Here is a 24,104-nt window from a genome sequence, read left to right on the forward strand (position 1 = left end):
TTATTCTTGTTCCTTGGGGAGATTAACTGAAATTGAGTTTACTAGATTTTGGCAAGAAACACAAGATAAATGTGTAGAAAATTCTCATGATCACTGTGAGGATCGATAATGCTGTGGACTAAGAGACACTATCAACCATCTCGTTGAATATATTTAGATACCAAGCCTACTGTATTGCTTATTGCACTCCTTATAAGCATTTTAAAAACAGCACAACTGACCAAAGAGCTGAAAAATACCGTGTAAAAGCATAAAAAATGACGAGACAGCAAGAAACATAAAAGGTGCTACAACGCAACTTGAGCAAATACAATTAGCCCTCAGCTCATTTTATCTGTAGCAAGAGGTGATAAGCAGAAAATATCGTTTCCTCTTAGATTACGCCTTCATAGTGATGCATTCAAGGACATTCTGTCAACTATAGTTGCAACAAGTACACAAGCGCTAAATCTCAGAGTATTAAACAGACTTCAAATCTTTGAAAGTACTATAAATATTTTAAATTTTAATGCATTAAATATTGCATTAACATTTTAACTGGGTCAACTGTATTTTTAACAAAATCCAGTTGGCCCTGAAGCAAACAAAACCAGGTATAAAATGGACTGAAAGCCACAGGTTCATTACTGAATGCTAAATTTATGCACATCACATATAATAGGTTAGTTTTGCAAACACGGTTGTACACGCATGAATTATATAAACTATTCACACATTTGAGAACAGTCCCTATAGTGCTGCAAACTTTTTTGGCAAAATATGATGTTTATAGTTGCTTCATAGTTGCTTCATAATTGGTTATTATATCATGTCTTTACGATGTACAGCACTTTGAACTGCCCTGTAAATATAGTTAAAAAATTTAATTAAAAATAGATCAAATTGTATTTAACATGGACAGATGTTTTATTTATTTAATGTCTTTAAAAATATATATAAAATCACAGCTTAAGCTTTTTCGAGTTTGTGGTCAAATACTACAGATGCAGCTTTAGTATTTTGATCCAATTAATAATTTCAGCAAATATTTGGTTGTTTCTGCTACACTTTTAAACCCATATCTACAAGTTATACAGCAAAACTCAGAAAATAGGTTCCTATTCCACTCAAGGTTCAAATACTGTTGTGATTAATTAGAACCACATGGCTCCACTTTTTCATTGATCCAATGCCCGGTATTTAACTTGCTGCCGTGTCCACATTCTTTGCCATTAGAACAATAAAACCTGCATTTCTGTATTCCTCAAATCCTTCAAAAGCAAGCCGTGTCAAAATCTAATAAATATAGGTTTGACAGTGCAAACAATAAACCAGAGCTATGATTGTCCACCAGGTGGCAGTCTACACCAAAGTAAATATTCATTAGGATTTTGGTCTGAGCAACAATCAACCTACTGTGGAGGTTATTGTTTCAATACCAACCCCATAATGACTGTTTACGTTCTTTATGACATCAAATAAAGAAATCTGATATTTTCCATGCACAGCATCCAAATGTAAGACAGATAACTATTTAAAGAGTTATTAAAAGGTTTATTACAACAACTTATCAGTTCAAATTTTTTTTTACAGAACTTTCACATTACAATTACACTGTCAACACAGTATCACAACCCGTTTGTAGCCATACAGCTCGGGTGGAAAAAAACAAAACAAAAATCACAGAAGCTTCTACAAGTCAAGTTTTAATAACTTGTTTGATATTGTTTTCTTAATTCAGACATAAATAAACAGTAAAATTCTCGCAGAGAATTGTCATCTCATGCAGATAGCACATAACAATAAAACCTTAAAAATCACATTTTAAGAAAACAATGTGTTAGCTGTTTATAAAACTACACAGTAGTAAGCCAGTACAGACTAAGAAGGAAAAGGCAAACTGACTTTTAAAGTTGAAATTTGTTTCTTACGGTTACTTCAATAGTCATAATTATTCAGGCGCTTTAGCTGTAGTGTAACTAATGTAATTGATGTAATTCCAGTTCACATCTGATTGATGGCATTTTACATGATTACCCTATTGAGTCAATAAGAGGTGCATCCTAAAGAGTCAGTTTAACAGCAAATGGAGCTGAGATCCTAAAGCCCTATCAAATCAAATATTAAGAAGGACCACATATGATACATTGATGTTTGTTTTTTTAGAATGTTTCCTAAAAATGTTCTTGTTCACGGAAAGCTTAATGTTCTGAAGAGTTTTGCATTATATGCTAGAGCCATAAAGAGTCACTTGCAAAGCAAACAGTTTACGAAGCAGGAAAATCTCTGCAGAACGAACATGTTCATGGGACCCTTTAAATCTGTGAAAACAACAATCAACCCAAGCTTAATTGGCATTTAAAAAAATTTACAGAAGGTATTAATGCAAAATACATTAATGGCACTGAATAAGGTCAACATCACCACAGACTGAGAAATAGAAAGAAAAAGGTACTGCAATCCTACAATCACTGCTTCAGGGACAATCAGGCTACAGCTGGAATGTTAATGAGAAAACACACAGATCTAAGCAGCTCACCTCCCTCAGACTATTTTACATGCAGAGGTGAGCTCAAACATTCAGACTTGCACTACAACACTACGGCTGAGCTCAGCCAAATTCAGCTATGTAATGTTTGTGTCAGCATTTAAAAATCTACTTCTAAAAAGCTGCCAGTGCCCAACAAACTCTTGAAAAGTAAAACCCGTCATCTCATAAATATGTGCAAAATGGTCAAAAAATACAAGATAAAAAAAAATCTTTCATCAAAGAGAGTGCTTGTAAATCAATTAAGACAAATGAGCCTCTAAGCACTTTGGTAAACTTAATGATGGAGTAAATGACTGCCTTCAATTGAAATGGAATAAGCTACAGCAGGTAATATAAGTGTTAAACACCTTAACGTTTTTCTCAGTAAGTAGTTTTCAAATGGGAATATTTGCATGAAATTCACACCATAGGTTAGTGAGAACCAAAATAATGCAAATATAGAAAGAAATCAAAACAAATAGATACATAAATTCAGACATGTGTAATAAGGTGCAGTTGGAGCGAATAATCATTAAGCAAAAAAAGTTTTAAAGTCACAGAAAGCCAAGAAAACAGAACAAATCTGCCAGTATTTAGAAAGTTATCCTCCATATCAGTACAAATCAGTATCATTAGGCTTAGTCCAATTAAATGGCATATGAATAAGTATCTCATGAGTGATAAAAGTAAAGAGATTTCTCAAGACCTTTCCAACATTATTGCTGCAAAACATACTGATTTCACTGCAGTTGCATTTTTCCGATTTGAGTTTTAGCACTTCGGCACATCACTGAGTTGATGACAGGGGAGTCAATAGAATAATCAGAAGAGTTGCTCGAGAACAAGGGACCAATCAAAGGAGAAATTCAGATAGATTTAACAAGTTCGCTTTTTCCCTGAACACGAAAATAAGTCACTCAACCTGGGGTGCAAGTGCAAGACTTCTCTGCTGAAGAAAAAAAAACATTCTGATGCTCATTTAAAGTTTACTGTAAAACGCTTCGGCAAGTCAATGAAATAGAGTGAGAATCAGACTAAAATTAAACTCTTAGGATGCCACTGGACACAACATGTTCTGATGAAAAATAGCCTTGGATGTCAACCCAAAAATGCCACACCAGCAGCTAAGTTTGGAGGTAGGTACCTGACAGTGTGGGTTGTTTTTCTTGTATTGAACTTATTACCGAAAAGGTTCCTCTACGTTCCGTCCAATTTTACACAGTTAATAAGCTAAATCCTAGTTTATGAAAAATAATTTTTATGTGCACACAGTTTGGGTTGCAACCAACATCTGGTGTGGATTTCATCTCAATAACCCCGATAGAAGAAGAATAGTTGAGAAAATGTTAATTTGCTAAATACCTTTTTGTTTTTTGCTGCTGTACAAAATAAATAAGTCAAACATATATGAAAACAATTTAAAGCAACATCTTTTTTTTTTTTTTTACAATTTACACCTAAAGTGCTTTTCTTTTGTGAAGAGAAAACATTGCATTTTTAAAAGCATAGACTATCAAGTACAAAAGTTAACAAACATTTACCCAAACAATCAAGAATAAATTAAAGTGTACGGTCCACAACTGAAGCTGAGAGAGAACCCCTTTCCTCTGTTTGTCACAAAGAGGTTTGAGAGCCATTAGCGCTCAACTGTGGGATGCTCTGGAACAGTTTGGGATGATCAGCTCCCTGAAGGCTGGGACCGGGTGCTGGCCCTCCGCGGTTGGCTCTCCTCTGTGCTCTGCTTTGATGTGGCCGAAGCGGCGCTGGGTGGGGCCGAGACCGCCGGGGTCGTTGAGGAGGAGGAGGAGCTGCTGACCCCGTTGGACGTGCTGACGGAGCTGTGCTGGATGGCCTCATTCTGCGGGCTGCTGGGGACGGACATCTCCTCGCAGCTTTCATCTTTGTCGGAGACTGTGAAGGCATCAGGAAGTATTCGGTTACGTTGCCTACCGTGCTCAGACTGCCGCTTGACTGGATCACATTCTAGCACATGAAATCCAAAAGGCCCGGGATAGCTTTGCTGGAGCAGCCTAATTACATGCAAAACAGCTATCTGCATGTGGAGTTTGCAAACCATTTCATTAATCCCCATAATGCTACTTTTGCACCTCTTTCCTTTAATTAACGCTCCAGTGTCAATTTAAACCCACATCATAAGGGTGCATTACATTCTGGGGCATGTGGCACTGTTTCCCATCCCTAACTGCATTCTCATTTGTTTCTTGTTACCTTGCCAACTACTGCAGCGACAGATGATTACAGCACCTGATTTTAATGATGCTCACACTGGAGAGTAGAGAAGACTTGGAGTCGAAATGCCACCAGCTGTTAGGCAGTTGCCTTGAATTAATTGGATCCTGATGGAAAAAAAAGAGACTCCACTCTCATGCTCTGTTTCATACAGGAATAAGGAGCACAATGATAATTAATATGGCTAATGATATGAAGTCACTTGTTATGGCTCTCTGTAATTAATGGCTGGGTCTCTGAGAATGTAAAAGATTCCAAAAAAAGAGATGAGATTTCAGCCGCCTTCCTGCCCTAAAGTGCTTTTTTTTTTTTTTTTTATTCTGTTTCAGGAGGTTAATTTCAGAATAAATTAACTTGGTGAGTTTTGTTTCATGTTCAAGTGAACATCATTACTTTTAACAACACTAAGTGGTGGGCAGTGGATTTATCATAATACTCTAAATTTCTGCTTCCCAGGGCAAAGAGGGCTTATTTCCGCCCTCCTGTTTTTTTGTTGGGCTTTTTATTAAGCGGGCCTTCGCTGTAAACAGATGGACAGCTCGGCTTGCCAAGCGAAACCATGTCCTGGCTTGTTTGCGGGGCAGTCTGGGCTATTCCGTTCCACCTGCCACGGCTACGCCTGGGCAAAACGATGAAGGGTATTACAGGGTCTGGAGGGCGGAGAAGCCTTATGGGATTTGTAACAGGGAAAACATAAAGCTTGATGAGATCTTTAGTGGATTGGTCAGAGTTTAATAAAAAGACTTTACTCATTAGCAAAGTAGATTATTTCAGTGACTCCCAACAAGGGGGTCCTCAGTGCCTTGCAACAGTAATCCTGCCTTTGGAGCTTTTTCACATTTTGTCATTGTTCAGTTGAATTTAATATGGACATTGACTAGGTCATTTTCACACAAGAATATGCTTTGTTCTAAATCATTCCACTGTAGCTCTGGTCTAATATATTTTAAATCCAGGATTGCCCTGTATTTTACTCCCATCAGATCCAATCAGCTACCAGATCCTTGTGGAAGAAAAACCTACCCACAGGATGATGCTGGCACTACCAATGCAACATTTTACATTGGGAATGTTTTGATCATGGTGTTCACATAATATTTTAAATAATTGTCAAGAGTTGTGGAATCCAAACGCTTTTTTGCTGTCCTTTCAACAGATTTTCAGATCTCAGCATCTCCTTCAAAGTTACAATAAACTTCTTGGCTATTTCTTTGTTTAATGCTTTCAATTGTCAGCTGGTGAATTAAGCTGTTTGAACCTTGACCTTTTGCTTCGTGACCTAAATGTCGCCACAGGTTTTCCTCTCTGACCTCTCTCGTGTTCCATGATCTTCATGATGCCGTTTGTCCACTGATGTTCTCCAATAAACCTCTCTGATCGAAAAATCTGACTCAAAACTGAAATTAAATTACACAGACACATATGTTCTATTTATTAATTATGTGACTACTGAATGTAATGGTGGCAGAAGATTTTATTTGGTGGTATCAGAATAAAGGGAGGCTAATCAAAAATTGATACCACACTTCTCAGGATTTCATTTGTAAGAAATATTTATATTTACTTTACAATATTGCACTTTGCTGTTCATTTGTATATTTAAAATACAAAAGATGTGTGTACAAATTTACTTATAGATTATATTATTCATAAAAGCGCATTAGACATTTTTAAAAGCTGGAGTAAAGACAGTTCTGTTGATGCAACGTATATTAAAAAACAGTGAGAAGTTTAAGAAAGGAGATCTATCAATGTTTTAATAGTTTTCAAACACTCTAAAATTTTTTATTTTGATTAATATCAGAGTAAATGTTTGATATTTCATTTACATTTTTTTCCAGCCTCTATATGAACTAGATTTTTTGTTTATGCTCATATTAAATCTCTGTTGCCAACCACATCAACTGATGTATATGGGTGATTCCTCCAAAACAGGATAAAAAGTGCTTCAAGCGTCAACCTTTACAAATATCCAGAGGGAGAGAGGAGAGATCTTAGAGAGGAAAGATGACCATATTCTTTCGTGGATGCCACAAAGAACAATATCTGCACCACACCAAATGAGCCTTCAACTCCAGCCTGGACGCCCCGAGTCCCATCATGCACAGGAAGTGTGTCTGTGGGATGGTAGGCAATAAGAGACGCATAATGAACAGGGCTGCTTGGCGGACGATCCACAATGAAAATTTTCTGCAGTCTTGACAAGCCTGCTGCTTTAATGGACTCATTTTAGTGGCAATCACTGTCAATACAAGTCAGGCGATGTGTTTAGGGCTACAGTGTGGAGGATGGGGTGTGTTGCAATCTTTTTTTGCAGAGTGGCTCATCTGTGAGGGGAGGTAAGTTATGACCACAAAACCAAAATGACAAGAGGCCCCATCTGAGGAAAACGAAGAAAAATCGGTGAAATGATTTTAAATGAGAACATGTTATGATGCTCTGCAGCGTAAGCTGACAACAAGAAATTAAAATTAAGAACCTCAGAATCAGCACAGTCTTTACGTGTTGATAAAGATGATCACTGTAAGCCGAAAACATTAGCGGGGGGGAGAAAAAAAAAAAAAAGTTTAATCACCACATACAGGTGAAGCAATATAACAAGACACCCTGCTTGAAGAGCACAGACATTTAACGTCATCTCACAAATGTTTATCTGGGAGCCAGATGACGAAAAACATTTCACACGCCAGCTGTGGCCTCTGAAAGGATGGGAACAGCAGCACCACCAATAAAGATCTAAAGTCCTGAAAAGTTTTACAGAGAATAAACAAGAAGAATAGAGCCTAGCATGTCAATGGTTCTTTCTGCTAAGACATGTCCTTAGCTGGAGCTCGTTTTAGACACGTTTCACATGCAGCCTCAGGCTGAGAATAATGGAACATTACTCACTGTGATAGCCAGACTTCTTCTGCATGACGGTTACAGGGCAATCTTTATGAGCCAGAAGAAGCTGCTTCAGCTGAGCCACTTCATTTCTCAGCAGGGTGACTTCATTCTTGGGGAAACAAGAGACACACAGCGACAGTCAAAGAAATGGTCTCTCTTCAGAAAGGAGGTTCCCCACAACACCAAGATCAGATGTAGATCGCCGCTTTCCAAGTATATTTTTATAAAGTAGATACATTTTTTAAGCTAGAAATATCTGAAAACAGAAATATAAAAACAGATTTAAAAAATAAAAATACATCAAATGCATTTTTTGCTCTAGAGGAGCTCCAGTACATCAGCTGGTGAGCACAATCTGAATATTTTTAATTTGATCAACCTGACCGGTTGGAAACAATTAGATTTTTTTTTTTTTTTTTCAATCATTTAAATCATACTAATCATTACCAAGTCATACTAAGAGCAACACTCTTTGGTTTGGTAAGCTCAGTATCAATGAGACATTTACAAATTAGGACAGAGGAAGTTTACAGGAAACGGAAGAAGATAGCGAGACTTCAAAATGATGGCAGGAAGGCTGAAAAGACTACAAAGTTGCTCAGCTTTAAGTGTTTGGCTTTTCAAATCATGCCTGACATAAAACACGTTGAATTCAGAAATGAAATCTCATATGTAGGTAAGGACTTACATTCTTTGAAGAATTCACACAGAGACTAAAGATTTATTACCTCTAATCGGCCAAAAAAAAGCTTAAAATGTCAAAATAATCAGCAATTTGTCTTCATTTCAAAGTATTTGTTGAACCATATTTATATCAAATCCTCTGTCACACACGATGACATTCCCTTTACTTCTAATATGATAAGTCACACCAGGAATGGTAAAACATGTATTTAAATTACTGTTATTTAATGTTTTTCTACTGTCTTAAAGGGAAATCACAATAGGCTAAAATCAGTATTAGCAGATCAAAGCTTCCTTTCCAGATTTTGGGAATCAAAATTCAGCATTTCACAGATTTTGTGTATTAAAATATTTAAAGGCGGAAGAAGGAAAATTCTATATCTGTGTGTTAGATGTTGTACTACTATTTTACACTTATAAAATTGCCTGTTAGACAATGTTTACGTATTTATTTTCTGTTGTTCTCTTGTAAGCGGACATCTTGGTCAAATCTACATACAAGCTAATAAATGAGTGTGTTTGAACATCCTCGTACTCTAGCTGGACTGAACCTAAAAAGGCAGATATTTGGATTTGATGTAGTGGCAATCTGCACCTTAAAACACTAGATGTCACCCATGACCATAGTCATTAGAATAGGCAAAAGCTTTTTCTCTCATCCATGCAGTAAACATGAATAATAACACGCACACACAAGTACAGCTTCTATCTGCCTTTGTTTCGTCCCGTAGGAATAGCTGCATTTTTTTAGAGCTAATGACGAAATCATTAAATTACAATATTCAGGACCCCATTTGTACTTTAGTGCTGTGCATTATTCTGGAGAACTTGCATTTCTTCCCCTGAGAAAACAACAAACACAAGAAAGGAGAAACAATATAATAAATTAATAGAGGATAAAGTATAAAACACTGCTTGCTGCACAATAATTATGGGCCTTCACTGGCTACCAACCAGCACATTTGTCAGAGGTGAGCTGTTAGGGTTGTCAGTACAACTTCGTAGAGGCTGCAGAGATTTACACTCCTGTGTCGTTACAGCTCCCAAGAGAGCTGAGGATTTCTGCATGTCGTAAAAGAGAGCCACATTACGCTGAAGGTGACTTTAACTGGATTTAGAGCGGCCAGGGGCCCGCGCAACAACCAGTGGCAGATTTAAGCTCCTTCTCTTCTCCTTTAAAGGACTGCGAGTGGCTTAATCTATTAGTTTAAAAGCAGCCAATTTATCTGATTCCATCTGTTTGGTTTTGCTGGTGTTGGCAGGGCTGAGCTATTGTAAGCCAGATTTAAACACAGCTGGAAGGAGCATATGTATCACAAGTAGCCAGCACCATATTCAGAATGCTTCCAGCATGTCTGCTGCCATTTAAAGCTAATATAAACACAGGTGGGCTCTTTTTTTTTTTTTAAATCTCCTTCCAATTTATTACAGAGATAAAGTTTTGGCTAAAAAAGTGACACAGGGAGCATGACAGCAGATCTGCCGCTTACTTTAAAGGATCATTTACATCAAATTACACCACAGCTACAAGTTAAAGTAACCTAAACAGGACAATGGAGAGTTAAAACTCGTTTCTAACTTAATCGAAAGTGAGCAATTGGGCCTTGGGTAATGCTGGGAGCCCTATGAGCTGTCTGGTCTGACACCTCATTAAAAAGCCAGTTAAGGATGATGTTAAAATAATTGTGCATCATTAGAGGCAGTTTCGCTGATCAGCTGGGCCATGTCAGCATGGGTTTCTTTTCCTTTTTTTTTTTTCCACACAAAAGCTGCTTTGCTGATTAATGCTTTGATATAAAGTGGCCTTATATTCTCTACCACATGTTGTTCCCCTCTTATCTAGCAGGGACACTTTTCTCTGTTTACATACCTGCTCTTACTCACCTATGTCTTGGTTTTGATCCTCTCTTATTCAAATATAATTGTAGACATAACAACCATGAAACGTGGTAATAACTTGATTTTGAATGCTGTTTTATTCTGAAGCATTTTTTATGCTGCTGAGTATTCCCCTCCTCTTTCCTCTGTATCTCACTCTGTTTTTATAAAAAAAAAAAAAACAAGACGGTAAGCAAGTAAACATCACATCTCATTTAATTGTCTGGAACACCGATGTGCCGCACCCCCGACTCACACTTATCAACAGAGACAGCAGACACATGAACTGTTTCGAACTTGTCAGCATCAGATCCTAATTGCTTCCTGCGAAATGAAGGTTCAAAAAGACACCTTTTCCCTGGGAGATTTTTGAGGCCATTCGGTAAACTGCAGAGACAGAAGCGGCGACACGCTTGTGTGCGGCTGACATCTGGAGGATACATCTTTATTGACAGGGACGTATCGACGTAAAGGGCTCACACTCTACTGCTGTCACACGGCAGCTCGGCTTAATCGGCTTTAATGACTTCATCACAGCAGAGGAGGAAAAGAGTGTGTAACATCTCTTCATGAGATGAATACACACACAGATTTATGCATCTGAATGCTAGCACACGCAAAAAAATTAAAATAAATAAATAAACAGGTTGTTGCATGCAAAAGGTGTCTGGGATCACCTGTAGTTGTGTATTCATGGAGCCCAGGTCCTCGGCCTTCTTTTCCAGAGACTGGACCCACACTTTCCTCTTCTGCCGACAGCGAGAAGCTGCGGCCCGGTTGCGCTCCAGGAACTTGCGCCTCTTCTCATCAGGGTCTTCGCTTGTGGTTCTGCGCCGCCGGCCCCCTGTGGTTGGGGGGTTTGGCACAGGAGGAGCAGGGGAAGCCTGGAAGGTGACAATAGGAAGGACGTACATGCATGTAGTTCTAAAAACATGTTCAATGATTGCTCATGGGAAAACATCAGCACTACAGTTAGGGTAGTGTGAATATACTGAATGTCAAAAATAAAGAGATTCAGCACAAAAAAAATCTTATCAAAGCCGTTGTCAAATTTGTTCTTTGATACTCTGTTTTATGCAAACAGAGATTCATTAAAAATACCTCCTGAATTTTAGAGGCACGCATCAATAACATCTTCTGCCACTAAGTGGGGTGTTTTGAGAATACAAGTTGGACTGTTGGCATGAAAACCTACAGGTGTTTCTGTGGTGGAGGTGGCTGGCTGCTGAAGGGAATGTGTGGAGGCTTCCTCAGTTGTAGGCAGTTGGGGAGCCGGAGTAAGGATCGCAGCCGGCACCGGGACTGGAGTCGGGACTGGAGTCGGGGTCGGAGCAGGGGAAGCGGGATTAACAGTGTGGGTTACTGCACTGCTCTGGACCTCGCCTCCATCTCCATTGGTTACCTGAGGAAGCTGCTGGCTTAATGTGGCTTTCAGTTTCTGCGAACAGAAGAGGACAGATGGTCATTGAATAGCTTGAAAAACAATTATTCTAAACAAGAAGCGGTTTAAAAGTATGTATACACAGCTAAACCCTAACTTATTAATACATCTCAGATATTTGGATTTAAAATATTATTTTAATAAACCAGAGAGTTTGTATCTGATAGGAAATCAGAATTAAAAATTCTTAATTATGGAAATTATTTTCATTGTTCTCAATTATTTTTTTTTAGAAACAATGGGATGTTAAAAAGCATTATTACCATTCTCAACATTAAGAAAATGCGTGTTGGCAATATAGTCATCAAACCCTATCAGGCAGCTGAGGTAATGTACTTGGAAGAAAAAGTTGTGAAAATAATTAGCAGGCTCCACTAATAACTTTGAATTATCATAACATCATGACCATGTATTTTTCAACATATTTCCAGTGTAATATTATGATTCTGCAATAAAAACACATTAGTTTTAAAGCTTTTTGTTCATATGCAGTTGCTGTGTTAGAAATTCCAGCATTTGCCATAAATAAGCAAGATTATGAATACTTTTATAGCTACGAGCTTCTAAAGTCATACAATGCTATAGGCTAGTTAAAAATTTAAAAGGGGAACTGCATATTGATAACTATATCAATATAAAAATGCCAGAATATCAGAGAGAGAGTTGTGTTGAAAAAGTTGCAATAAAAATGGTAAAAAAAAAAAAAATGTAGTGAGTAGCTCTTAAAAACCTGCTTCAGAAAAAGCTTAGCACTCGCTGCAGAGTCAGAACAGGAAAAACTCCTCATGCTATTACTGAGAACATTTACTAGATACTATAAAATACCCAATTTTAGAGCATGCCTGACTAAATTTAGTGTAGTAAAAATTAATAGTCAAGTTTTCCTCATAGATTGTTAAGAAAAAATAGGGCTGATTCATGATACTGCTACCAAACCACATATAAGCTAAAAAGAAATTCTGTGTATATGATACTGGATTACTTCACACATACAACTGTATTAAATGTTGGTTAGCTGAAGTGATAGTCACCAAAAGACCTGTTAAAAACCTCATCTTTTCCATTTTTACCATGACTTGTCAGGCTGCGCACAATTACATCGCATGTTTCCTAGTGACTCAAAAAAAGAGTGTTTGGTGAAATCTACTGATGACTTGAGGTAAAAACTGTCTATTTGCAGGATCTCTTCCTCTACAAACTGGTGTGTGAAATTCACAGGTCAATTTTTTTCAACCCCAAACCTTCAGCAAACAAGGTGAAAGTGAATGAGGCTCTCCAAGCAATAACAAAGTGAGAAAAAATACATTTACATGGCAAAACAGAGCACCGCATTATTCTAACAGCTACCTTTGCCAGACCAATCTATCTACCAAATTAGTTTATCGTGTAATACCCTTCCAGAAGCTCTCTGGCAGAAACAAGATATTATTCTCCTGGAATGGCCTGCAGAATGAGGGAAAAGCCAGTCAGATCCATATTTCATCTCTGCCATGGAAACCTCATCAGTGTAATAACCCTCCATCTCATGGGTGTTATTCAACCATCTGCTACTATATTACTTATCTTTATTTTGCAACTAATTAACAGCATAATCTTCTAAATTCAGCAAGTTAATTATCATTATTGTGGTCTTTGCAGCATCATCAGTCCTTGTAAAGTGCCGTCTACGACGGCTCCCCTCGCCGGGTGGGGGTGGCAGGTTGAGCTGGGGGTCTGTTTTCTTGATGCAGGCTCATTAGGTGTTTGCTGATGAGCTGAGTGTGGTGGGAGGCGCCGCTAGTGAGGAGAGCAGAGGGGGGGAGGAGGGGAAGCAGGTCAGGCAGGATTCTGCTGAACAAAAGGTTCCATGCAGGGTGAGGCTGACTTAATGTGCCTTGCTGAGCGTTTGCCAGGATGCCCCCAGCTGGCTTTCGCTCGTTGCCCCCCCTCTTGCCCCTCCTCCTTCCCGTCAGGTTGGCCCTGGTGACGGCGTGCTGTGCAAAACAATGTCTCTGCGTTTGTCATCTCTGCTCCGCATGATCTTGAATAACTCCCTGCCCCGCCCTCTATTATTCCCCACCAGCCAGGATCAGTCCTTCCCACTCAACACGCACACTTCTTTACGGCTTGGCTGATAATTTCCACAGGCAGAGCACGCTGTGAACACTTACACGATGTTCACGGGTTCTGTGATCTATGCTTCATCATATTCCCTCTGATCTCCCGCCCACACACTTCAGAACAGTGGGCTTTAACTATCACTTCTGTTATATAGGACCGCTGTGACCGTCCTCACACCATAGAGGGTTAATATGATGCGTTTCTTTAGCACAAATACGTCTAATTATCTTTCCATGAGACACCATACGAAATCCATTTTTAAAATGTCATTGTTGGAAGTAAAAAAAAAAACTATAAGAAAAAACAAAAAGGTACAAATTACAAAACTTTTTTTTTTCCCTCTATTACCTGCATAACAACAAATGCCTTATTCAATTGAATGTTATTTCGGAGATTATTATTATTATTATTATTATTATTATTATTATTTCGGTGGTTCAAGCTGGGAAGGAAACAAAATGATGCCAAAAAATAATAATTTCTGTACAGTTATCAGAGTTCCTGGAAGAAGTCATACGTTGCACATAACAGCTTTCTTTTTAGAAATTGTTGTAGCAAATCATCAATATTCCCATCGTAAATTTTTTCCTACTGTGTCTTTTCTCAAACGGGAGAGAAATTGTCTCGTGTTGCTTTTATCTGATACTATTTTTTGCTGAATTTTAGACAATATGTCATGTTTTTTGTAAGAAAGGATATTACCTTCTATAGCCGGAGGCTATAGAAGAAAGAAAAATAAAGGGAAATGACCAGTAAAAGGTCAGTCTAAATTAAGATTGAAAGATAATTGGCTATTTATTTTGTTAATCAAATGGTTATTATTAATTACTATATATATACTTTTAACTTAATTTAAATAAATTATACTGAAGGCTTTCCAAATTGGTGTTATTTGTCTCAGGTCTGTTTAGCAGTTCTTGTAAAGGCTTTACCTTCCCATGGAGCTGATTTTGATTCATCTTTAATAAATATATTTGTCAGCATTCAAACTGCTTTTTTTTCTACACATCCTGCAACAAGCAGTCTTTTTAGTTATATTAGAACCCAAAGCAGTGTAACTGTGTGAGTGATAGCACTTGCTGTAAAAATAGGTTTTATGAGCAAAGACAAAATAATTATAGTCTTGACATTTCAGGCGCCTTAAATTTGCTGCTCACATCTACAGTGCTTCTAATTGTGAAGCTCTGTAGCATCTTTCAGATCATACTTCATTTATCTACATATGTTGAATGGGCCTGACATAAAATGATGAGTTAAAGTTAACCCCACAAACTGTAAGGGACAATACTGGATTTGGATTACACAACACAATAATTTTCTGATCCCATATAAAAGATTAGTAGTTGTCTCAAGACTTTTAAGGCACTTTTAATGACCTTCCACAACTCTTGACATCTTAATTTTAATAATCCATTATTTTTATTGAAGCAATGTTTTATGTTTATTTCAGGGTGTTCCTAATAGGTCAGTTAAAATGATATATAAAAAAAGTTTATTGCATCTTAGGAACTTCATTTTGCATAAAATTAAAGTTTGTGGTGTTGCCCGAGTAGTAGTGGTTATCGATCTTTACTGTATGTGTCGCTGCATGATCTGTTGAGGAAACACAGAACCTTCAGCTCATCCTGTTGGTCGACATATTTCTCAGATCAGCGACACAGGAAAAGCTCGCTGTGCCGCTTAGTGAAAAACTTGTGCTGATGCTGTTTTTACTTTGTTTCAAATCACTACTCCACACTCTTTAAACAAATGTTTTCGCTGCTTTAACTTCATAATAATTACAAGTTTGGGAATACCCTCTGAGGTAGATCAGGGAAGTGATTTTGGTTGTCCGACTTCAAATCCCGATTCGGTGTAAAAGACGTGATGATCACAGAATAAGTAATGATCTGAAAGTGGGTTTTAAGTCTTCTTCACAACTTTCACTCTGAAGAGTGTTGGGGGGGGGAAAAAAACCCCAAAAAACAGATTTTTGAGTTTTCAACCAGCGTGTTAGCGTCAAATGCTAGTTCAGCTCAAAATATTCTAATACCAATAACCAGCAAATTTTAAAGCCCACTATTTCTGATAAAGCTCTAAATGATCACTTGTATTATTTGTAGATAACATTTTGCCAAAGATTGTGTGACATGTTGTTTTATAAATGACTAAAACATGTCATGTTTTTTATGACTTATGTGTCATGTTTATGAGTGCATCAACTCCAGAAGGATTATTGATTGAAAAAAGGTGCAATTAAAATTGCCATTGTATTACTCCTTTAATGCTAGATCCTCTTATTACCTTGGCTGTTATCATCTCCCTCAGATGGGAAATAACAGACACAGCATGGAAATGATATCTGATGTAAATGAGTTAATAAATACCAGCTTTGCTTCTGACTGGACGGGCTGAGGCTGTGGCGAGGGAGGTCCAGGGATTCCAGGGACGGCAGGCACTACGGTGACAGGTCTGACAAGCTGACAACAGAGACACAGACACAGATCAGACCAGAGAAAATTAGCCTTCGGCGGGAAAAAGCCTGGTGTTGGCCCCCTCCACCTCACCCTGCAACACAAACACTCACGGCTATGGCAGATTCTCAGAGTTTCCCCCCATATCTCAGCCTCATTAGGTTGGATGGCCTGTTATTTTGCGGAAGCAGCGCCACATGGAGATGCAGCGTGCACGCTAATGAACCTCTGCCTGCCTGAGTGAGAGCATATGGACAGGGAAGCTGAGGAGAGGATGGAGAGACACGAGTCAGAAGGCCAGATTCAGGCCTCTTCTCACAGCCGCTGACAGCGAGACAGTGAGGGAGGTGGGGAACACATGAGAGGGTAGGGAGGAGGAGATGATCGAGGAAGAGGGAGCCCCACTGGTGGCTCGTGTTCTCCATCTATTTTAGCCGTTCTTTACTGGTCAGAGGCTCTCCTTATCCCAGCAGACAGGGGAGATGGAGGCTTCTCCCTGCTCTACCTCTATCACAGTGTTTCTCAACCTTTTTTGGGCCAGCGCCCCCCCCTGTCCATTATCCAGGTCCCTCACCACCCCCCATCAAAATATCTGTAGGCTTCTTTGCACTGAATATTATTTTATTATTAATATTATTATCACAATTGTTGATGTTTTGATTTTTATGATTGTTTCTGTATTTATCATCAAAAATAATTTCTCAGAGAACAAAAACAGCATGTGAATAGAAATTATTTTTACAGACATCTACAACTTGAATGGACATTCAAGTTAAAATCGGTAGACCTATTAACAGCCAATCAGAGTGGAAAAAAGTATTCTTGTTCTGTGCCATTTTCAGATGTTAGTAGTTAAATCTTTCACAAAATGACCAGATAAAAGATGTACAACAATGCCAGTTAAACTTTAAACTATTTGCAAAAAACTGTGCTCTGCAACATTAAAACTTGGGTAGAACTGCAACCATATCAATCATAACTCTTCTTCTCTTCAGTGTTTCCGTCAGTTTCTGATGGTGAGGCTCTGTGCTGCCTTCAGGAGAATGGGACATCAGAGTGTCATCCATAAAATTTGCTGTGACAAGAAGCTAACAGAAACACTGAAGAGAAGAAGAGCCACCATCGATACAGTTGCAGCCATGCATGTGTTAATGTTACACAACACGGTTTTTGCAAGTTGCTCAAAGTCTAAACTGGTATTGTTGTGTATATAAGGTGTAAAGTTTATCTTTGAGGAAACGCCCCCAAAGGAATCCCAGCGCCCTCCTTTTATAAAAATTTCCGCCAGCGCCCCCTGCCGTCCTCTGAACGCCCCCGCCCCAGTTGTGAAACGCTACTCTTTCAGGAGATAATCATCTGATGCTCAGCGTTCCACGCAGACAAACGCGGCAGCAACGCAAAATAAGACAGGCATCCACGTGAGCGAGTTGCAGTATACGGACCACACTTGAGGTTTGTATTACTGAGACAATCAAAAGAACATTTTTGCACAACCTTTCAATTCTGCCAGAGATGAAAACCTGGTTGTTTAATTCTACAAGGACAGAGCTCTGTAAGGCATCCTGGCCTCAAGCAGCTTAGCTAAATCCTGTTTCTTTCCAGCACTGAGACTCTTTGACTTGTAAGTTCATTATTTCCCTCAACCGCTCATTCTCAGAGGTGAATGCCAGATCACAATAGAGAATTTCTCAGAGTTCCTTTGTACAATATGTGTTTTATGTGTTTTTGAGTAATATTTCAGGTGAGATAATTTCACACTTAAGTGCAAAATGTGTATCCAGGTCAATTTTGAAACAAGAATATGCTTCAAGTAATTTAATTTGCATTGAAAAAGAGAAGCTAGCATGTCAGCAAAACTCGCTGTTTGCCAAACATCAGACTCTTCAGTTTGGTGCTGACCAGTAACTAGCCAATTCCTCAAGCTAAAAGCTGGTTGATTCCAGTTACAAGCCGATTGAATCTCTATATAGTACCTTTATTTGTTAAAGCAATTGATTTCTGCGTTTGTACAGGACAAAATACAGAAAGTCCAAAAGATCTGATACAACACAGAATATAATTTCTGGAATACTCAATTTGTGCAAATTATTTTTGGCAGAGCACTCACTGGGATTGTAGTTGGGATATGTACACTTGAGCTTGTAATGGATGCAGGTATTGCAACTGGCATGGTCTGGCCATTAGGCAACTGTAAGAGCACAGGGAAGGTACCAGTCACTGGGCTAAAAGAGAAAAGAAACCACAATTAAGTAAAACACAAAACAACTGTGCAATCAATGCATAAACAGAATGTCTTGCTGGAATAAACTGATTCATTTTATTTCAGGTTTTGCAGAGTTATTGTCAACAGCCAGTGCTTTACCTGCGGTGAACAATGGCCCAAGTCTTACTGAAAGAAAAAGCAAGTAATTTTGTTTTGTGCTAATAACTGGTAATAGCAGGATAACACAGTTATTTGAGTTTCATAAATCAGCTGTTTAAACTCAGGATCCATGCTTGTTGTCAATTAAATTCCTGCTTAGCTAAACAAAGCAGGTTAAGTGACATGACAGAGAAACTGAGTCACCTGATGATTTGGAATGCAAGTTTCAAATTTAACACTTTTTCTTAAAGACCGGAAACTTTAAAGTAGATAACCATCCACAGCACAGGAAACAGCAGTGTAAAGGTTCATAAAAACAGCATTAACATTAGCTTTTTGGGGCTGGAAATGTTTAAAGATATTCATTTTAGAACATGTCCGCTTCAGGCCCAAATCATTTTATCCACTCTTTGGTCAAAATTATTTCTTTAAACTACGGTAATTCTGGTCACAAGCTACTGAATGTAAAATACTGACTGCTGACAACTCCACACAACCTGACTTGGAAAAAAATGTTAAAACTATCAATACAAGACAGAATGATTATCTGTATACAAATATGACATATTTATATGACGGAGATAAGATAAAGGAAACAAAAAAACAAGAAATAAGTTCCTAAACCTCTACTCTAAAATGCAAATATCACAGACCATACAGGAACAACTCAACAAAAAAAAGACTTTACATGAGACCTGATAATAATGATCGGTGTTGCCCAGATGCAGTGTTATTTCCTCAGGACAGATACAGAAAAATCAACTGAGTTTGTCAAAATTTTCTAATATTCATTGCAATCCTAAATACTTGCTCCAGAAAATACATTTCTTCTTCACAACTCACCTGAATTCAAAAGGTTTTCTGCTTCCTATACTCAAGTAGCACTATATTCTTAGAACAAGCTAAAGGAATGCACAGATTAGCAAAAAATGATATACTTAGCTTTGCTTCACACACACAGAAAAACAGTCATAAATTCTAACCAAAATACAGCCCAACTTGTGTTCAGATCCAGTATCAAAAACATACAAATATGCTTCAAATGCATCTTTTTATTTTAAGCTGAACGTCCCCTTGCTAGTTGCCCTTTGAAAACACATTTCTTACCGCCATCAACAAACTTCTGGAATAATTCTGATTGGATATCTCTCCAGTCGTCCTTGCAGAATCAGTGTTTGCTTAAAATTATTTCCTTTCTGTGCAATGTTTAGTAGTCAAGGTAGCACTTTGAAGTGCTACCTTGACTACTAACACGGTAGTCAAGGTAGCAGTGTTGTAGCAGCTGTCAAGCATAGTGGTGGCAGTATCAAGCCGAGTTGCTGTTTGCTTCCTGTGCTAACGGTGATTTGCACAAAGCGGATTCATATACACAGTTTATGATCTTCATGAAAGTATTAAAATTTCTGAATAAAACACTGGGTTTCAGTCCAAACTCAGTTAATTTATTCAACTGTGCCTGAGAACAAATTTTTAATAAAAAAATCTAACGTTTAACTATCATGACTCCTAGTCAGTCAAACAACCAAAGTTTATGGGCACTCGGTTGAAAAATGCTTCCTAATAGTGAGGATTAAATACAAAACTCAATCTCTCACTTCACTTCTCACTCGAAAAAATATACACAGTATCTGAACAACACCAATATATATATATATATATATATATATATATATATATATAAATATATATATATATATATATATATATATATATATATTTTTTTTTTACTTGATGCAACATAATTTCTTTGCAGCTAAACAAAACATTTTCAGAATGCAAATGAAAAAAAAAAGAAAAAAAAAAAAGAACAAGCGCATGCCGCATAAAATGCAAACTCACCACAATATACTGCACAAGTGATTTGGTATAAACTAAGATGTTTTTAAAATGGACGCATTTTTTACTTACACTATAGGCCTATTAGTGGAGGGAACTTGGGTAATAACAGAGCTAGATGTTGGCGATGGGAGAGCTGGCTGTATTACAACACTAGCCTCTGTGGTTGCTAGAAGTACATTGGGAACTTGGAGGGATGCAGGGTGGACTATAGTGGATGTTGGCAGTGAGGCTGGCTGCAAAGATAAGTCCTGAAAACACCATACAAGACCATAGCTGCAGGAATGCGTCATCAACACCAGATCAGTTAATTGTACACCTCTAACACAATGGAGTCACTCATTTACCAGGAGAAGAAGTAAATCTTCATTGGCCCGTTAACTATCTGGCTAATGCACAATGTTGGCCCGACAGTTATCATTACACAAGTACTGTATTTCAAGCAGCTCATAGCAGTAAACCCACAAACTATACAGCAGTTAAATTGATAAGACAATCAGGAGAAAATCACAAGCCACAAGTCAACTAGATGTAGTTCTTTAAGATTTACCTTATCATCACTTGTAGTGGATTCAGGATGAGGCAGCGGGCTGTCTCTATGTGTGTCTACAACTGTGGGTTCCTCAATTTTGTTGCGTATAATTGGTGTAGCAAGAGGTGACAAATCCAGGGGTAGCTGCAAAACAAGGACCAAAAACAGAACAAGGATTATCAGGAAAAAAGTTCAAAATGGACCCAAAAGTAAGATGATCTGGAAGCAAGTTTAACACCTTTTTGATGTCATCTTCAGTCGATTTTTTGAAGTCATGATCGAAAGGACTCGCAAGTTCGTTAAAGAGACCAACTTCCTCGCAATTCTTTAAAAAGCGGGTGGGTGTAGGAGTTTGGTCTGAAATGGACATTATTGTAAGTAAACTGGCTCGGTAATAAAATACTTGTCATTTAAATAGCTCACCTGAAATTAGTAGTGCACTCACCTGCAATGATAAGATTGTCATTTCTTGCTGGGCCAAACTTCAGTGTCATCTCATGTTTGTGTTTGTGGACAGCCAAATGGTCTTCATTAGTGAATCTCTATGTAAGATACAATTAAAAATGAAAAAAAAAATCTTAATAAAGATGTTGTATCTTGTGGCAAAACACCCCAAACATCTTTATATTTGATTACTTTTTATTGTAACACTTTATATATATGAGGATAGATGATAAGGATTATATGCATATGTATATAAACTCTATGTTATTTATTTTTAATGCTATTTCTAATGACTGAAAACTGCAATTATTTACCTGTCCACACCCAGGAGCAGTGCACTGGAAGGGTTTATCATCACTCATATTAAGGAGTTCCTTTTACTTCCACCTATAATTAAACAAAACAAAACAAAAAAAAAAAAACATTTTAAATATGGAAACGACTTTCAATGGTTTATACATGTAGCCGTAAAACAACCTTACTGCTATGTCAAATTTTTGCCAAAGATCAGAGTTAATACTAATATGTAAATAAATGCAGCATTGATTGTAATTGTGAACGCTCTGAGCAAATCTGAACAAAGCCTTATCGATAAGGGGCGGTTGCGGTGGTTGCTTACAAGTCCATGTTCTCATAGAAAACGTAAAGATAATTTTATTCAAACACAACAGTTAGTTTGTCTTATCGAGTGTAAATAGTCACCCTGCGCTCACAGAACAGCTGTAAGGATGCTACAGAGGTTCATCTGGTTCCAGTCGCTTCCATGAAGCAGCCTTAGTTCTGCATTGACACACAGCCGTCGCCATATTAGAAGCTAACTGTCACTGTAAACATATGAGACGTGAGCGTCTAGTTTAGCTCTGGTTTTATTGCACCAAATACGAGTAGCCCACAGTCACTCAGATGCTGTATTTTAACACAGTTGAGAAGACATCCGTTATCAGTTAATGTGGTCACTTACCCCCTCTGCCACAACCCTCGATTTCTAAAATCCCACGGCTTGTCCAAAGTATCGCGAGAGCAAGTCGACGTTTTCCGTAAACCTTACACTCATGCAAGACCAGCTCTCATTGAAGAGACTAGAAGGTACCAGAAAATATTATGAAGGAATGATTAATAAAAAATCTTAAAATGTAAGATAAGCCTGTTCAACTTGTATTAAATTGATTAATTACACACAAAGTGCTACAATTTATAAGTTTTTCTCAGTTTAATTTGAGGATTAATAGATTACATGAAATTAAAACCCCAAAATGGTTGCATAAGAGTATCAATAAATTTTTAATACAGAAGAGCTGCTCTATTATTTTATTATAGAGCAGAGCGGGAGAAGGGCCCGGGGAAAACCCAGGACACGCTGGAGGGTCTATGTCTTGGATGGCCTGGGAACGCCTTGGGATTCCCCCGGAGGAGCTGAAACAAGCAACTAAGGAGAGAGGAGTCTGGGCCTCCCTTCTGAAGCTGCTACCCCCGCGACCCGACCCCGGACAAAGCGGAAGAAAATGGATGGATGGATATAGAGCAGTTCTGCTGGACATTATTTCTTACTTCATTGTCCAGCAGACTGCCACTGGCAGAAGTAACAAAAGGCCTTTGCCAAATAAACTAACAGACTGCTGCAAGCATATCAACGGAAAATCGAGTGAAAGGAAAAAGTGTGGAAGAAGATGCACAAACAAGAGGTACTGTTACAGCTTTGGAGCATTGTAATGAAAATGCCATTGGGAGGAGATTCACAAGGTGGGAGTCATTTCTTAGAGAACCACCACACAGACATACCCAGAACAGCTCACATTTGTTGCATTAAATCCATTCTAAAGTTAAAACAATAGAAGAATCTTACCTGGTCCAAGGAAAAGAGATGAGTTAAAAATCCAAGCAGTATGGACCCCATTTTGATTTTTTAACAATCAGTGACAGTTAAGAGAAGCACATTTTGGTGTTGGTCCACCAGGTTTGGTCAAATCCAATCATTCTCCAGGTTTTTTTTTTTTTTTTTTTGTACTTAGGTACTTAATGCTTCACATTCCTCACAAGTTATAGAGACTTCATTTTAAAGCAGGCCTTGCACTGCAGTCAGTACCAGTACATGATTCAACAACCATATAACAATCCAATTAGCCAGCAAACTGGCTTGGTATAAACCCCAAATTTTAAAAAAAGAATAATGACACCTGACCCAACAATGCAGATGGGTTGAAGGCTGCAAATAGAGGAGCCTGGGTTTGGCATAGTAAGCCCAGGCTACTGGGTTTACTGACTATGCCCAGTAAAGGCATGCATGTGCCTTTCATATGCATATACAAGTGCATATGAAAGGAACCTTGAATACCAACTGACAATGCTAATTAAGCTAAAAAAAAAATAAAATAAAAAAAAAAGAAGAAAGTATTAGTATACCCATACGCTGTAATACACAGTACAGTTCAGGTAAACTCTGTAATATTTTATAATTTTCAGAGAAGCTGGATTTTTTTCCCCACCCATTCAGCTGTATGGCAGAATAATCAAAAACAGAAATGTTTGTGTAGGAATCTGTAGGGGGCTCTAAACTACTTTAACACATTTTGACATTTGGAATGAAGTGCAAACAAACACTGAAACCAAAGCAGTCGTGTGCAATAGAGCTCTTGGAGCCGCCCATGAAGTGTTCCCTAAGCAGTGGATGAAAGCTTCACTGTTTAAAGTATTTTTTTCTAATTAGCCAGTGAAGAGGTAATCAGTCGAGC

The 24,104-nt window shown here is 38.0% G+C and overlaps 1 protein-coding gene across 8 annotated transcripts; it reads right to left on the reverse strand.

The window, feature by feature from the left end:
• Positions 1–1,512: 1,512 nt before the first annotated feature.
• On the reverse strand, positions 1,513–22,439 carry atf2 (activating transcription factor 2). 8 transcript variants are annotated; one of them, XM_044132415.1, is made up of 13 exons: positions 22,337–22,423; positions 22,078–22,199; positions 21,690–21,762; positions 21,377–21,473; positions 21,170–21,288; positions 20,950–21,075; positions 20,472–20,650; positions 18,309–18,423; positions 16,115–16,207; positions 11,403–11,645; positions 10,885–11,091; positions 7,649–7,754; positions 1,513–4,420 (listed from the first exon to the last, which is right to left on the reverse strand). In XM_044132415.1, exons 3-13 carry the CDS (start codon positions 21,735–21,737, stop codon positions 4,188–4,190), a joined length of 1,566 nt encoding a protein of 521 aa, XP_043988350.1. In that variant the 5' UTR covers positions 21,738–21,762; positions 22,078–22,199; positions 22,337–22,423; the 3' UTR covers positions 1,513–4,187. The 8 variants fall into 8 exon arrangements, 7 of the variants coding, with proteins under 7 accessions (XP_043988350.1, XP_043988351.1, XP_043988348.1 ...); XM_044132416.1 differs by having other exon boundaries at positions 22,078–22,155; positions 22,337–22,411; XR_006372178.1 differs by adding an exon at positions 4,795–4,866 and having other exon boundaries at positions 4,284–4,420; positions 22,078–22,356.
• Between the last annotated feature and the right edge of the window lie 1,665 nt (positions 22,440–24,104).

The sequence above is a fragment of the Gambusia affinis genome, linkage group LG11 (genome assembly GCF_019740435.1).
Source record: "Gambusia affinis linkage group LG11, SWU_Gaff_1.0, whole genome shotgun sequence".
Classification (NCBI taxonomy): Eukaryota; Metazoa; Chordata; class Actinopteri; order Cyprinodontiformes; family Poeciliidae; genus Gambusia; species Gambusia affinis.

What these genes read in the sequence shown, in the direction of transcription:
- atf2 (XM_044132413.1), bottom strand. Translation starts at nt 21,737, where the DNA reads ATGAGTGATGATAAACCCTTCCAGTGCACTGCTCCTGGGTGTGGACAG. An exon ending in CTGAAGATGACATCAAAAAG is followed by an intron (nt 21,076 to 21,169) that starts GTGTTAAACTTG and finishes CTTGTTTTGCAG; the next exon opens with CTACCCCTGGATTTGTCACC. An exon ending in GAAGAAGTCTGGCTATCACA is followed by an intron (nt 4,421 to 7,648) that starts GTGAGTAATGTT and finishes ATGCCTTCACAG; the next exon opens with TCTCCGACAAAGATGAAAGC.